Source organism: Sinohyriopsis cumingii, chromosome 6 (assembly GCF_028554795.1).
Source record: "Sinohyriopsis cumingii isolate HCF-2022 chromosome 6, ASM2855479v2, whole genome shotgun sequence".
Lineage (NCBI taxonomy): Eukaryota > Metazoa > Mollusca > Bivalvia > Unionida > Unionidae > Sinohyriopsis > Sinohyriopsis cumingii.
Window position 1 is genome coordinate 150,057,148 of NC_142966.1, and position 13,562 is coordinate 150,070,709.

At 33.3% G+C, this 13,562-nt stretch overlaps 1 protein-coding gene across 3 annotated transcripts in view; it reads right to left on the reverse strand.

The window, feature by feature from the left end:
• The window catches only part of LOC149798257 (uncharacterized), a 298,006-nt gene that overhangs the window by 56,059 nt on the left and 228,385 nt on the right, over positions 1-13,562 (reverse strand). For all 3 annotated transcript variants that reach the window (XM_089963392.1, XM_089963390.1, XM_089963391.1), the window contains 4 exons: positions 13,125-13,206; positions 9,857-10,015; positions 7,270-7,325; positions 457-562 (listed from right to left, as the gene is read on the reverse strand). In XM_089963392.1, coding sequence (XP_089819518.1) covers positions 457-562; positions 7,270-7,325; positions 9,857-10,015; positions 13,125-13,206 — 403 coding nt within the window. The remainder of the gene's footprint in view (positions 1-456; positions 563-7,269; positions 7,326-9,856; positions 10,016-13,124; positions 13,207-13,562) is intronic.

Here is a 13,562-nt window from a genome sequence, read left to right on the forward strand (position 1 = left end):
CCGGGGACATGCCATGTCCATTTTTTTTACAAAAGTGAGCTGTTTGATTGTTGTTAGGCAGTGTTCCTTAAAACAAAGAAGAAGAAAAAATCATCAAAGTTTGGCAAAAGTGACCGATGGGCTTATTAGGCCAAAGATATATGTGTTTCTTATTGCACTGGTTATAAAATTAGGGTAGGTAGGTGTATTATTATTATTTTTTATATATATATATATATATATATATATATATATATATATATATATATATATATATATATATATATATATATATATATATATAATTTACTAAGCATTCAAGTACAGGGCTAAACCAGCTCAATTTGATGCACAAAATCATAAACACCCATGTTTTTTTGCCTTATCAAATATGGCATATCATTGGAGAATTACAATTAAAAACATATGAAAGGAGCACACATCTAAAAATCTTCCATTTTCTAGTGTAATACCAACCTTCCATTTGGTTTTCCTGCTTGACCTGAAGGGTTTTAATTTCCTCTCCATGTTCAGCCTTAAGTTTCTCCACCAAGGCTTCATGTTCCTTCTTCATCTCCCTCATCTGAAAAATTAAACAACAAAGGTCATTAAGTTCCATTCCAATATTGAAAATGTTGTATCCTAACACGGAAATAAAAAATAAAAACTTCTAATAAATAGGATTATAGAAAATTTTGCATGTGCTTGCTGCAAGGAAGACTTAAACATTAAAAAACATTGTGGGTCAAAAGAGACATTTATTCCCTCATATGATAGCATCCTGGCGAATATTAATTAAAGTGCTCACTGCAAGGAAGAAATAAACATTAAACAACAGTGTGGGTCCAAAGAGGCAATTATTACATCCATAAATTCTTTACAGTAAGGACCATTAAGTGAAGGCCACTGTATTATCAAGGGCAACCTGGATTACCCTCCCCCCTCCAAGACCTAAAAACAAAACATAACTAAGGTATGACAGATGAATCAGTGAGGGTAACAATATATGCCTTGCCACTATCATGGTAGGACATACAAATCTTGAGAAAACCATGAACCACTGATAAATTAACAAGCTAAAATATGATTTTGGATTAGCTTTCCCTCTCACTCCAGGGTCTATTCTAGGATACATGGATTGATTAGGGTAACACTAATTGCCCTGCTATTATCATGGTGGGACATACAAATCTGGAGAAAACCACTGGCCATTGATAAATGACCACAAAAATGTGTGTTTGGATCAGCATTCTCACTCACCTCAGGATCTACTTAATGGATGTATCATTGTGTGATTCACAATAACAAAAATTGCACCATAAATTTATTTAAATGTGCAATAAATAAGCATCATGTTTGTAAGCCATATCTTTTTATCATCAACAATGTCCTGCTGTATTTGAAAAATTTCCCATTTTTCAAACGTGTGTGCATGTGTGTGTGTGCTATCTTCCCTAAATTTGAGAACAGACTGTGTCACTTTTGAGGTTGGGGAATATACTTCACCTAATGGTTAAAATGCACAGAACATGTTTAAAAATCATATCTGTAGCAAACCACTGTGTTACATGTGTCAATCATCATGCTGTGTGTGTACATAGCTCAAATATGTGTACATAACTATTGTTAGAAGTGATATATTAGCAATACACAAAATACAAAGAAGTGGGCAATGGACGCAAAAAGTTTGAAAATCACTAGATTAACTGATATTTGTTCATTTGGACTTCTGTATGTATTAAAATGTAATCATCTTTAAAAATGTATATTAAAATCAGTTTTTGTAAATTACATTATGTAGGTCGTGAACAGGAATTTTGTTGAGTAAATATGATAGTATCAAGGATTTCAGACTGTTAAATGCAAAGATAGTACAAATGATACAATCTGCAAAATATCTGCTTGTCTTGTGACTATTTCCCTACTTATGACCTTGACCTCTGGTTTGGGGCTTGACTATTATGATGTGTGGTCCTCAGTAAATTTCCAACACGTCTCTGTAGAGGTCGTAACATTCACCTTGAGGTAAGGAATATGGCTGGATAAATGAGATGCAATGTCATGTCAGGAAATACAAATGGCTCCAGTTTTATTAAAATATTTTCACTGGTTAAAAGTCATACATTTATAATGGACAGAGGCTTCTGATTTGTATTTTCTATTGCCATGACCTTAAGCTTGCATTTTTGGGTGTAGTTATGGCATCTGACACACTAATATGATTCACTAAAATATTTTCAGTGATTCAAATGTTATACTGGACAAGGTCACAAGTCAAAGAATTGCTTTTTTCCTTGTCATAACCTTGACCTTCAGGCTGCAGACATGGCTATGGTACATGACCCATCTATAAATTATAAGCATTTGACTAAAGTTTAATTAAAATATCTTGAACCACTGCACAGTTATGGGCTAGAAAAGCAAAAGTTAATGGACAGATGAACAGATATATGAAAAGAAGAACTGACAAATTATACTTCAGACAAATCTACAAGTCACAGAATTACATTTTTTGTCTGATGTGACCTTGACCTTGAGGAAGATGGTATAACTATGTTATGCACCATGTGATCTTTACATGATATATGATGGCAAAAGTTTCATTAAGCTATCTTAGATATGTGAAAAGTTGTACTCCAAACAATGATTCAAGTCAAATAACATTTTGTCATGACCTTGACCCTGAGGCAGGATATGTGTATGGTGTGTGACACACCAATGATACACAAGTGGTTGAAGTTCTTCACAAGTATCTTCAACTCATTGTATCCCCCAGGGGTGTAAAACTGAGGGTAAAAAAAAAACCTTGGTGTCAGAATGGGGGCTCAAATAAAAAATGTGGCGGTCAAAAATCTACTGACAAATTTTCATCTGACTCACAACATACTCTCTCTTTCTCTCTAAACATACAAATAAACCAACATGCACAATTAACAAACAAATACACTGTCCATTCAAAGAAAAATTTTATTAGTTCATTTTTCTTTTAAAGTCGTACTCTTCTTCTAATCTATGTGAAGCAATATTATAGATAACACATTACATACAAGCCAATACAAAATGCCCAATAAATCTTTTAACCAAATGGCAGTTAATTTACTGCCTGTCATAAAATGTGTACTATCATCGGTTTCATTGTACTTCATCCTAGAACAAATTTATCCAAAAATCAAGGAGGCTAATGATTCACCTTGTTTCTAATAAGTTACCCTTCAACTTTACGATCTTTCTTTTATTGCAGCAAAGTTAAAACCAACAAAATCTGTAATGACCCCCTCAGATGTAATCCAAATAAACGCATTTGTCTCGGCAAATTTAATGATTTCTTTGTTGTGAAAGAATGTCTTGGGTTATAATGTGTTCTCCAGATATCTTGTGGCGAACGAGGGCAGAATTTTAAAAATTCTTAAACCCCGTCACGAAAGGATTATTCACTTTTGCAGTCTTTGCAATTACACGATCAGAAGTCACACCAGTATTACGGATGTGCTGTATTCCAGTCAAGGGAATTATTTTCTCCATTTTTCATTAAAGTTAGATCTACAGTTACTCTTTTGCGTTCTGCTTCTTTCACTTTCTTCGGTAATGATTCTTAGTGCATGATGTTTTAATCTGGAGATCACTTTCTAGTGCAACAAGCATTGAGGTTTAACATCAAGATGACATCTTGCTAAGCTCAATGGAAATCGTGTGAGACCTTGCGAGATTAGGGGAAGCTACTCTGTCCTAATGTTGATTATGCTAATCTGGATCCTTATTTTGTATGTTTCCTGCATTTCACTCCACTATACGAATAAAGGAGCACAACACAGGAAGTAAACAAAGCTGGGACCAGTCAATGCCTATGCTCGAACTATACACGATGCCACCCCTCGTCCAATGCATTGGATATAAAATAAATCCTGATCACATTATGCAAATCCTTTGCGTCAAAAAAAAAAGCATGACAATAAAATGTGTGCATCAGTTTTCTCCAGCATGCATCCCTGACGCACAAATGTGCATAAAGGGAAACACTGCTTCAAGCAATACAAAGTTAAGAGCTCAATAAACAAATGCTAGTGGTCAGATGGAAGGACATATGAAAAGAAGTGCAAAGCCACAACACATTACACCTGATATAAGACACGTGTATTAAAATTCACTCTGCATTTCATCTAAGTAGGGTTAAAATGTGAAGGTCAAAAACTAAACCCAATGATGCCAAAACCTCACTTGCCTAGTTCAATTTTATCTCATGTTATAGTAGCATCTGAACATCAAATCAAGCTATGAGAAGTTTAAACGGTAAACTAAATAAGTGAATGACTGTCAATAGAAAAAAATGCTAAAACTAAAAATAGAATTGAGAATGGCATATTATATGCTTGCCCTGTGTTTAATACTGCTCCGTGTAGACAATAATAGCGTATGGTTTACTCTGGAGGTTAATGAGCAATGATCTCAGCCTTAGGTCAAGGTACTGTATTTGCCAGCCTATAAGACAATACTTTTTTACCAGAAAATCTTAGCTTCGTCTTATACTCAGAATCGACTTATATATGTATTATGTCATCCAAATCGCTTTATCATATTTTTTGTACGGAAAATAATTCTCGAACAGTATGAAAAATAATGTGCAAACTATATTTCATTTTGGGGAAGAGATCGTGTATGAACAAATATAAGATCCTGCAGTGAGTATTTTAAATGATTACATGATCATCAGTATTAAAAATGAACAAAGATCAGAGGTAATTGCGCTAAAACAGCATGCACTAGTAATGAATGTTGTTTGTAATATATGTTTAAATTTAATTACATATATGTGCGTAAGAATTTACAAGTTAGAAGATGAACAACCATGACAAAGATATATTCCATCAATTTTCTTCTTGCACCTAATGCTCAAATAATCTGTATGCCCCACTGAGAGAGAGAGAAAGAGAGAGAGATGTCTTCATGATTGTAAATCTGTATTGTTCACTTAACTGATGACTGATTTTACTTGTGTACAAGTGCAGTACCACATTCCATTATCAGTTAATGCCACTAGTTAAGTTGTTGTTGTTGTTGTGGGGTTTAATGCCATTTTTCAGCACATGATAGGCTATGCAGACCAGATCAGATTATCGAGGCTACTAATAGGGAAATGAGGTTACCGATGGGTATATGAATATCATACCATATAGTTAAAGGAAACACCTGGTGGTTACAATTTTACATTTCTTAGCCAGTGACATTTTTTAATTTGCCCACAGAACCGACAGTAATTTAAGTAATCTAGCATGAGCAAAGATCAAAAACAGTTGCTGCCTAAGTACAGGAAGAGTACAGGCACTTTAAACAAAATCTTAATTGTTGGAAATGGAGAGGTTGTTATACTTGCAAAGAAAATTAGACAGCATGCAAAATGGTCATTGTTGGGATTTAGACTAAAGGAGACTATATATATATAACTACTGTGAATATTTGAACCCGGAAGGAGTATGGTATGTATTTTCATAGTTTACATTTACTGTTTCATTTATCAATGTTTTCTCTCTTTGACAAAAGCTTCAGCAACACAGGGACAGTAAATTTAAAAAAAAGAACAAAAAATCCACAAAGAACTGAACTCTTTCTCTCTCTCTCTCAAATATCAGGCCATATTTGCTTTTGATCACGAGATGCAAGAAAGAAAAATGCAATGGAATACATATACATCCTTCTCTCTGTATCTCTCCCCCTCCCCTGAAAAATGCATTTTAGTATTAATGATGCAATTTCCCTTTTTATGGTAATCTGAAATAGCATACAGTGATACTTTTAATATTTATGAGACTGGAAGTTATTATAATTTAATTCAACACAGCATCGCAAGTTTTATCCTATCTGTAGCTAAAAAAAATTTCGGGTCAGTGTCATTATATGTAGATAAAAGTACATAATACGTTTAAAATACTTCTTGTGAATAAATTAGGTACATACATTATATGATCCTGATTGGAAAGGTTACTGAGTTACAGGTAGGATAAAATTCGTGATGCTGTGTGGGATGAAGTGAAAAACAATCTGAGGTGTTGATCTGGCTTCGTCTTATACTCAGTATCGACTTATATACCGATGAACGATAGAAAATTTTCTAAATCTGCTGATTCAACATATACTCTGCATTGACCTATAGGCCGGCAAATATGGCATATAGTCTTCAACTAAACTCTATGTGCTGAAACCATTATTTTTTATTAGACGTGTCATGACTATGATCACTGACTTTGTATCCCAGAAACGATAAGTTTCTTCTTTTTCCTGAAGCAAAACCATCTAAATAATTTGGTCAAGGAAACTTACTCCAAAATGAAACATACTTTTCTTTTGGCTGTGATGACTTTTAGTTTTGACCCCCAAAAATCAATAAGCCTCTTCCGTACCTAAGTGAAAGCTTAACCTTTTGACCCCAATACTGATAGGCCTTTCCTTATCAAAAGTACAAGTCATCCACAAATTTTAGTCTCGTGATATAGAACTACTAGTGTTGAGCTGAAAATATTTGTCATCTCAGAGTCAAAAATAACTTTATCTTGAACTTTTTACCCCAAATCCACTGGCTTCTTTTCTTACTGCAAGTATAATTCATCCAAAGCTTGTTAACTAGATGTTGAAAACTTGAGTTATTGTGCAGAATCTAATTTTCTTCTTTCAGTCAGTGACCTTGACTTTTGACCAAAAGTGCAAGTCATCCACATAGCTTGGTAATTGTAGATAGAGGGCAACATGACTTATTGTGGAAATGAAATTGGCAATAGACTGTGGATGGATGGACATAAGAAATGAACATGTCACACCTTGTAATTGGTGTATAAAAAGTAATTAGTTATATGTTGGTATTCAGAGAAACATTACAGTTGATCTGTGATTAAACAGGAAATGGAATAAGTACTATATTTAAGGAATGGAGAGAAAACTAAAATATGTCTGAAAATTTGCAAAATGAAGCCCTGTACATGTAAATTCACACAAGTAATTACAATTATTTGTGATTTTAAAAAAATTGGCAAAAATCAGTAGCTTTGAATAACAGTGGAATACTAAGTGGCCAAATGCAATATTACTTGTAAGTTTCATAAAAAATTTTCATGCACACTCATTTAATGAAATTATAATTAGTTTTGCATGCTAATTTTTGGTACATAACTTTTACATCATTAAACTAGTGCATATGCTATGTAGATAAAAACATGATATTATTTTTTAATTGTGAAAACTGTAGACTGGATACAATCATCAATACAGTAGCATTTATTTGGATCAAAATGTAAAATCTCTTACCTGGGTCTCATGATTGAGTGTCATTCCCTTAATTTCAATGTCATGAGTCTCTTCAACTGGAAAAACAGAAAATTGAGGATTATGAACGAGTGTTTGATAATAATGAAATGAACTATACAATGGATATCAAAAGCTACAATTACAGCTAAGAATAAATACCAATGTGAAAATTATACTGAAGTTGAAACTTGCTCATATTTAATTCATTTAAGTCTAGCTTTAATATTTATTCAAATCATCTTTAAGCTATTCAAGTATTGGAATAATTATCTGATATAACGAAGATCTGCTTCTGTTAATATTTTTTAGTTGTTTTGGGGCATCACCTGTCGTCTAAGGGACACAACTCTTCCCAGTTAAGCTAGCACAGTATTAGGATTTGCTCATCATGTCTCTTTAATATTTTTGAACAGATGTTATAATTTGGCCAATAATACATTAGACAACGTGGTAATTTTGTTAAATATTCTATCTTTTGTTTTTAATTTTCTATTTTAACTACCTAGCTTTTTGTTTTAAAGGTGGGACATCAATTTTAATGATTTAATGGCTATGTAGATAAAGATATATAGCAATGCAGTATGTATTGTTATAGATAAAAAGTCACAAATTGTGGCGATAAAATCAACGTTAAAGTCTCATAACTATCAAGGCCATGACACACTGTTTGATATAGCACTAAAATTCATTTTCCTAAATTTGCCACCCCCACTCTACCTCATGAAATTTACTTACATCTTAGAATGGAGGTAACAGTCATGTATTTTTGTGAAATGAAGGAAAATAATTGTAGAATAGTGTGTGTACTGTTGGATATTGTGGGCTTGACCAAAGTACAATAGATGCGTACAGCATTCAAAATCATATTATCAGACAACACAAACACTATAATATATTTATTAAATATTTCCTGTTTGGTAAGTGATAAACTGTACCAAGATTACTTTTCACAAAATTAAAATGAATACAAATATGCTAATAAAATTGGCACCTGAACACAGTAATGACAATACAGTGTAAAATTAAAAGGTAAAGTTCTGCAACTGTAAAAATGAAGAATTATCCAGACTTAGGAAGGTAAACCCTTCCAAGTAAATGTCAACATCATGTACTACAAGATAAAAGATAAAAACTAAAGATATCAAAGTTCTGTAAAATGTACATAAAATACTTATAATAAAGGTAGAAAGTCCTCCCCCCCCCTTTCACAGTCTGCTGTCTGAAGGGGCATATATACAGTTAACCAGTTTAAACAAGTCAGGAAACTGTTCTTTATGGTTCTTATTTACAACGATGCCCTTTTTAAGATATTTTGATCAAATAAATATCTTTACTTTTTAACTTCATTTAAGATTCTTATTTATTCAACTGATCTTAAATCTATTGTGCTTGTACGTTAATATTGTTTTTCTAGCACAAGATCCTGCAGGTTGAAATTGCTTGAGAAAAGAAATGATAATTGCACTCTACTTTTATATTTTTGAAAATTTTTAATTAGGCTTGGTTTTCTGGCTTTTCTACATTTGATTTGAAATACCATTGAAAAATGGGGTTGACCTGCATACTATCTGTTTTTTTTCCATCCAGCATGTACGTCTGATTCATATTCTGCAGTATTTTTGGGTTCCGAAATCACCCACTCGTATCTTCATTAACACTTTTTCAGCTCCATTAAGTTATATATAGCTCAGAACTTTAAAAATCATTGTCATTGTCACGATCATCAGTCAGTATTTACTGAATGAAATCATCATCTAAAGATGAACCACACTGGGAATCAGCCATTTTTGATTTTTTTTAGGTATCCCATATTCTAAACATGCATTTGTAAAACTTAATTGATGCAAGGTTCAAACTACGAGTGAGTCCTTGTACAAAGGCCCGATGTGCTAATCAAAATTATATTAGTCACAAACTACGAGTCCTTGTACAAAGGCCCGATGTACTAATCAAAATTATATCAGTCACAAACCATGTGTCCTTGTACAAAGGCCCGATGTGCTAATCAAAATTATATTAGTCACAAACTACGAGTCCTTGTACAAAGGCCCGATGTGCTAATCAAAATTATATTAGTCACAAACTACAAGTCCTTGTACAAAGGCCCGATGTGCTAGTCAAAATTATATTAGTTACAAACTATGAGTCCTTGTACAAAGGCCCGATGTGCTAATCAAAATTATATTAGTTACAAACTACGAGTCCTTGTACAAAGGCCCGATGTGCTAATCAAAATTATATTAGTCACCATTCACCCAGATCTGTCAACAGTTGCCTACCTGAAAAGAGATGGGTGAAGTAACAAGCACTACAATACCTCTACGGGTGGTATAACTTGTGTCATGACAAGTGCTTAAATGTTAATGGTCACACAAAAAAAATTGTATACTGCGCAGGGTACATTTTTATATGTGTCTTTTTAAACTAATTTGTAGAGTTTTCGCACATCATTGCTCTTCAAGTGCATGAATTCATACAAATTATGTGATCCCCCAATTTGTGTATCCTGGCAGTATCTCTGCTACTGTGGTTGGGAAGAGAGACATTAAGTTTAGCAGCGTGGTAGTTTATAAATTCTGTTTAATACCTTTCTGTATTTTTTGTGAGTGTTCTATTGTGAGGTCCTCTCTCTGGGTGTTAATGGCAGTTTCATGATTCAACTTGAGGCAGTTGATTTCCTCTGCATGTTGTTCCCGCATTTTTTGTATCTCAACCTCAAAAGCAATCTTCTTTTCTTCTAGACTTTCTGGAAATGAAGTGTGAATTTATTATTTTTAAAGGTCACAATTTCCATAGTTTGTCCAAAAAGGACTATTTATGGATACCTAAATTTGTGGATTTGGGAAGGGGTCCCAATGTCTCCGTAAATGGACAATTGTTGGATGTTTAAACAAGATCTGTATCCATCACAAAATTAACAAAAACTGGTACCTATAGTAACAGTAAATTTATAGTAAGTAATTCATATAGTGACAAAGCTTAACAAATTGACTATTTTGTGTCTATTATAATGGTTGGTTGTATGGTGCCTATTAAAATGATGATGAACCATAAATTGATTAGTGCTGTAATGGTTAAACTGTCCCTATTAAAATTGTGATGAACTGCAACAAACAGCTTAGTGTTATAATGGTTACATGGTGTCTATTAAAATGGTGATGAACAATAACAAACTGACTAGTGCTGTAATGGTTACAAAGTGTCTATTAAAATGATGTTGAATCATAACAAACTGATTAGTGTTGTAATGGTTACATGGTGCCTATAAAAATGGTATGAACCATAACAAACTGATTAGTGTTGTAATGGTTACAAAGTGCCTATTAAAAAGGTAATGAACCATAACAAACGGCTTTGTGTTATAATAATTACATGGTGCCTATTAAAATGGTGATGAACCGTAACAAACTGATTAGTGTTGTAATGGTTACATGGTGACTATTAAAATGATGATAAACCATAACAAACTGATTAGTGTTGTAATGGTTACAAAATGTCTATTAAAATGATGATGAACCGTAACAAACTGATTGGTGTTGTAATGTTTACAAGGTGCCTATTAAAATGGTATGAACCATAACAAACTGATTAGTGTTGAAATGGTTACAAAGTGTCTATTAAAATGATGATGAACCGTAACAAACTGATTAGTGTTGTAATGGTTGCAGGGTGTCTATTAAAATGATGATGAACCATAACAAACTGATTAGTGTTGTAATGGTTGCAGGGCGTCTATTAAAATGATGATGAACCATAACAAACTGATTAGTGTTGTAATGGTTGCAGTGTGTCTATTAAAATGATGATAAACCATAACAAACTGATTAGTGTTGTAATGGTTGCAGTGTGTCTATTAAAATGATGACGAACCATAACAAACTGATTAGTGTTGTAATGGTTACAAAGTGTCTATTAAAATGATGATGAACCATAACAAACTGATTAGTGTTGTAATGGTTGCAGGGTGTCTATTAAAATGATGATAAACCATAACAAACTGATTAGTGTTGTAATGGTTGCAGTGTGTCTATTAAAATGATGACGAACCATAACAAACTGATTAGTGTTGTAATGGTTGCAGTGTGTCTATTAAAATGATGACGAACCATAACAAACTGATTAGTGTTGTAATGGTTGCAGGGTGTCTATTAAAATGATGATGAACTATAACAAGCTGATTAGTGTTGTAATGGTTGCAGGGCGTCTATTAAAATGATGATGAACTATAACAAGCTGATTAGTGTTGTAATGGTTGCAGGGCGTCTATTAAAATGATGATGAACCATAACAAACTGATTAGTGTTGAAATGGTTGCAGGGTGTCTATTAAAATGATGATGAACTATAACAAGCTGATTAGTGTTGTAATGGTTGCAGGGCGTCTATTAAAATGATGATGAACCATAACAAACTGATTAGTGTTGAAATGGTTGCAGGGTGTCTATTAAAATGATGACGAACCATAACAAACTGATTAGTGTTGTAATGTTTACAATGTGCCTATTAAAATGGTTTAAACCATAACAAACTGATTAGTGTTGAAATGGTTACAAAGTGTCTATTTAAAATGATGATAAACCGTAACAAACTGATTAGTGTTGTAATGGTTGCAGGGTGTCTATTAAAATGATGATGAACCATAACAAAAAGGATTTATATTGTAATGGTTACATGGTACCTATTAGGTGCCTATTAAAATGGTGATACATTTAAACTAATCACAAAAATGACTTCCATTCATTTTGTTGTATATATTAGTGTAATAATGGCTCTATGGTGCCTATTAACTCAACTAAATGCAAGCATCTTCCAATAACAATCCCATTCTTCAAACTAATAAATAGGCAGGGATGTGGAACTAGTAACAGGATAAATAATGTACACACTATACATTGCTTATTTTATTGAAGGCATTCTACTAATTACATGAAGTTTCTGTTGGACATGCATCAAACATTTGTACTATTTTATTCCTTTAAAGCAACAATCTTTATTGCATTCTATCCATGATCAAAGCAGACTTTAATTTCTGCATCTGGAAATATAAAAAAAACAGCCATTCCACTTGTATCAACATCCTGTGACTCATTCTATCTTGAACAGGATGCTGTATGTGTCGGTATTCTTCTATTGTGCACAGAAATACAAGAGAACCCTAAATGGTATATTACATACCCAACATGTCTAGTTATTTTGCTGAACCCATATTTCTTCTTGCAGCTGCTGTGACCTTGACATGTTTTGATTCCAAAATAAACAGGTGTTTTCCTTCTCTCTGTGGCAAGCCATCCAAAACATTTGATCAAGGTAGGCGATAAAAAAACCCAAGATATTTTGTTAAAACCATTTTTTAAACTGTCACTGTGACCCTGATTTCAGGATCTAAAAACAACAGCTGTCTTTCTCATCTCAAATGAAAGCTATGTAAAAATCTGGTCAAGGTATGTTAAAATACAAGTCTAGTAACTTTGTGTATAGTTTTTATTCTTTCAGTCACTCGCTACTGACCCTTGACATTTTGATCCCCAAAATTCAGCCATCTAAAAAAGTTTCATAAAAGTAGATGGCAGAGAACATTACTTACTGAGCAGAAATGAAATAATGAACAGATTGGGTGGACGGATAGACAGACAGACATTATAATCTGACATGTTCAGCCATTTGTTGGGCATATAACAGATGAGACCAGTAGAGTAGCAATGGTTTCCCCATGAAACAACTTATTTTTAATTGGTGGCCCAGAAATTAAGTCTTTTTGGGGAGAGGGAAGGGATTTGTTTGCCATGCTGCTGTATGTTATCCCAAAAAATCATCATAAGTAAGATTTTATGTTTCAATAAGCACATGGATACAAACCTATTTGTATTTTCTGTTGCTCAATCTGGGTAAGTTGTTGCTTGACTTGCTCTTGCAGTTGTGGGCAGGAGAAGGCATCAAGCTGAAACAGAAATAAAATTAGTTCTTTGTAAATCTAACACACAATGCATGGAGAAAAGGAATATTTATCTCATACAATAGCAGATATCCCCAAAACAGCCATATTTGATGGATATCACCAACAATTAAGACCGAGCTAACTTTCAGGGTTCAAAATTGACAACAGCAATTTGCAAGTTACAATTCTGATTTTGCTTGCCGAAAGAAATATAAAACAGATGTTTCTTGCTGGAGTCATACTGGAAGTAAGTTTAAATTTTTATTTCAAAACAAAAAATTAGTGGACGCGGAAAATAGCCCGATTGTTGCTACTTGAAAATATTACAATCATCCGATGGCGAGTACTGAAAATGATAA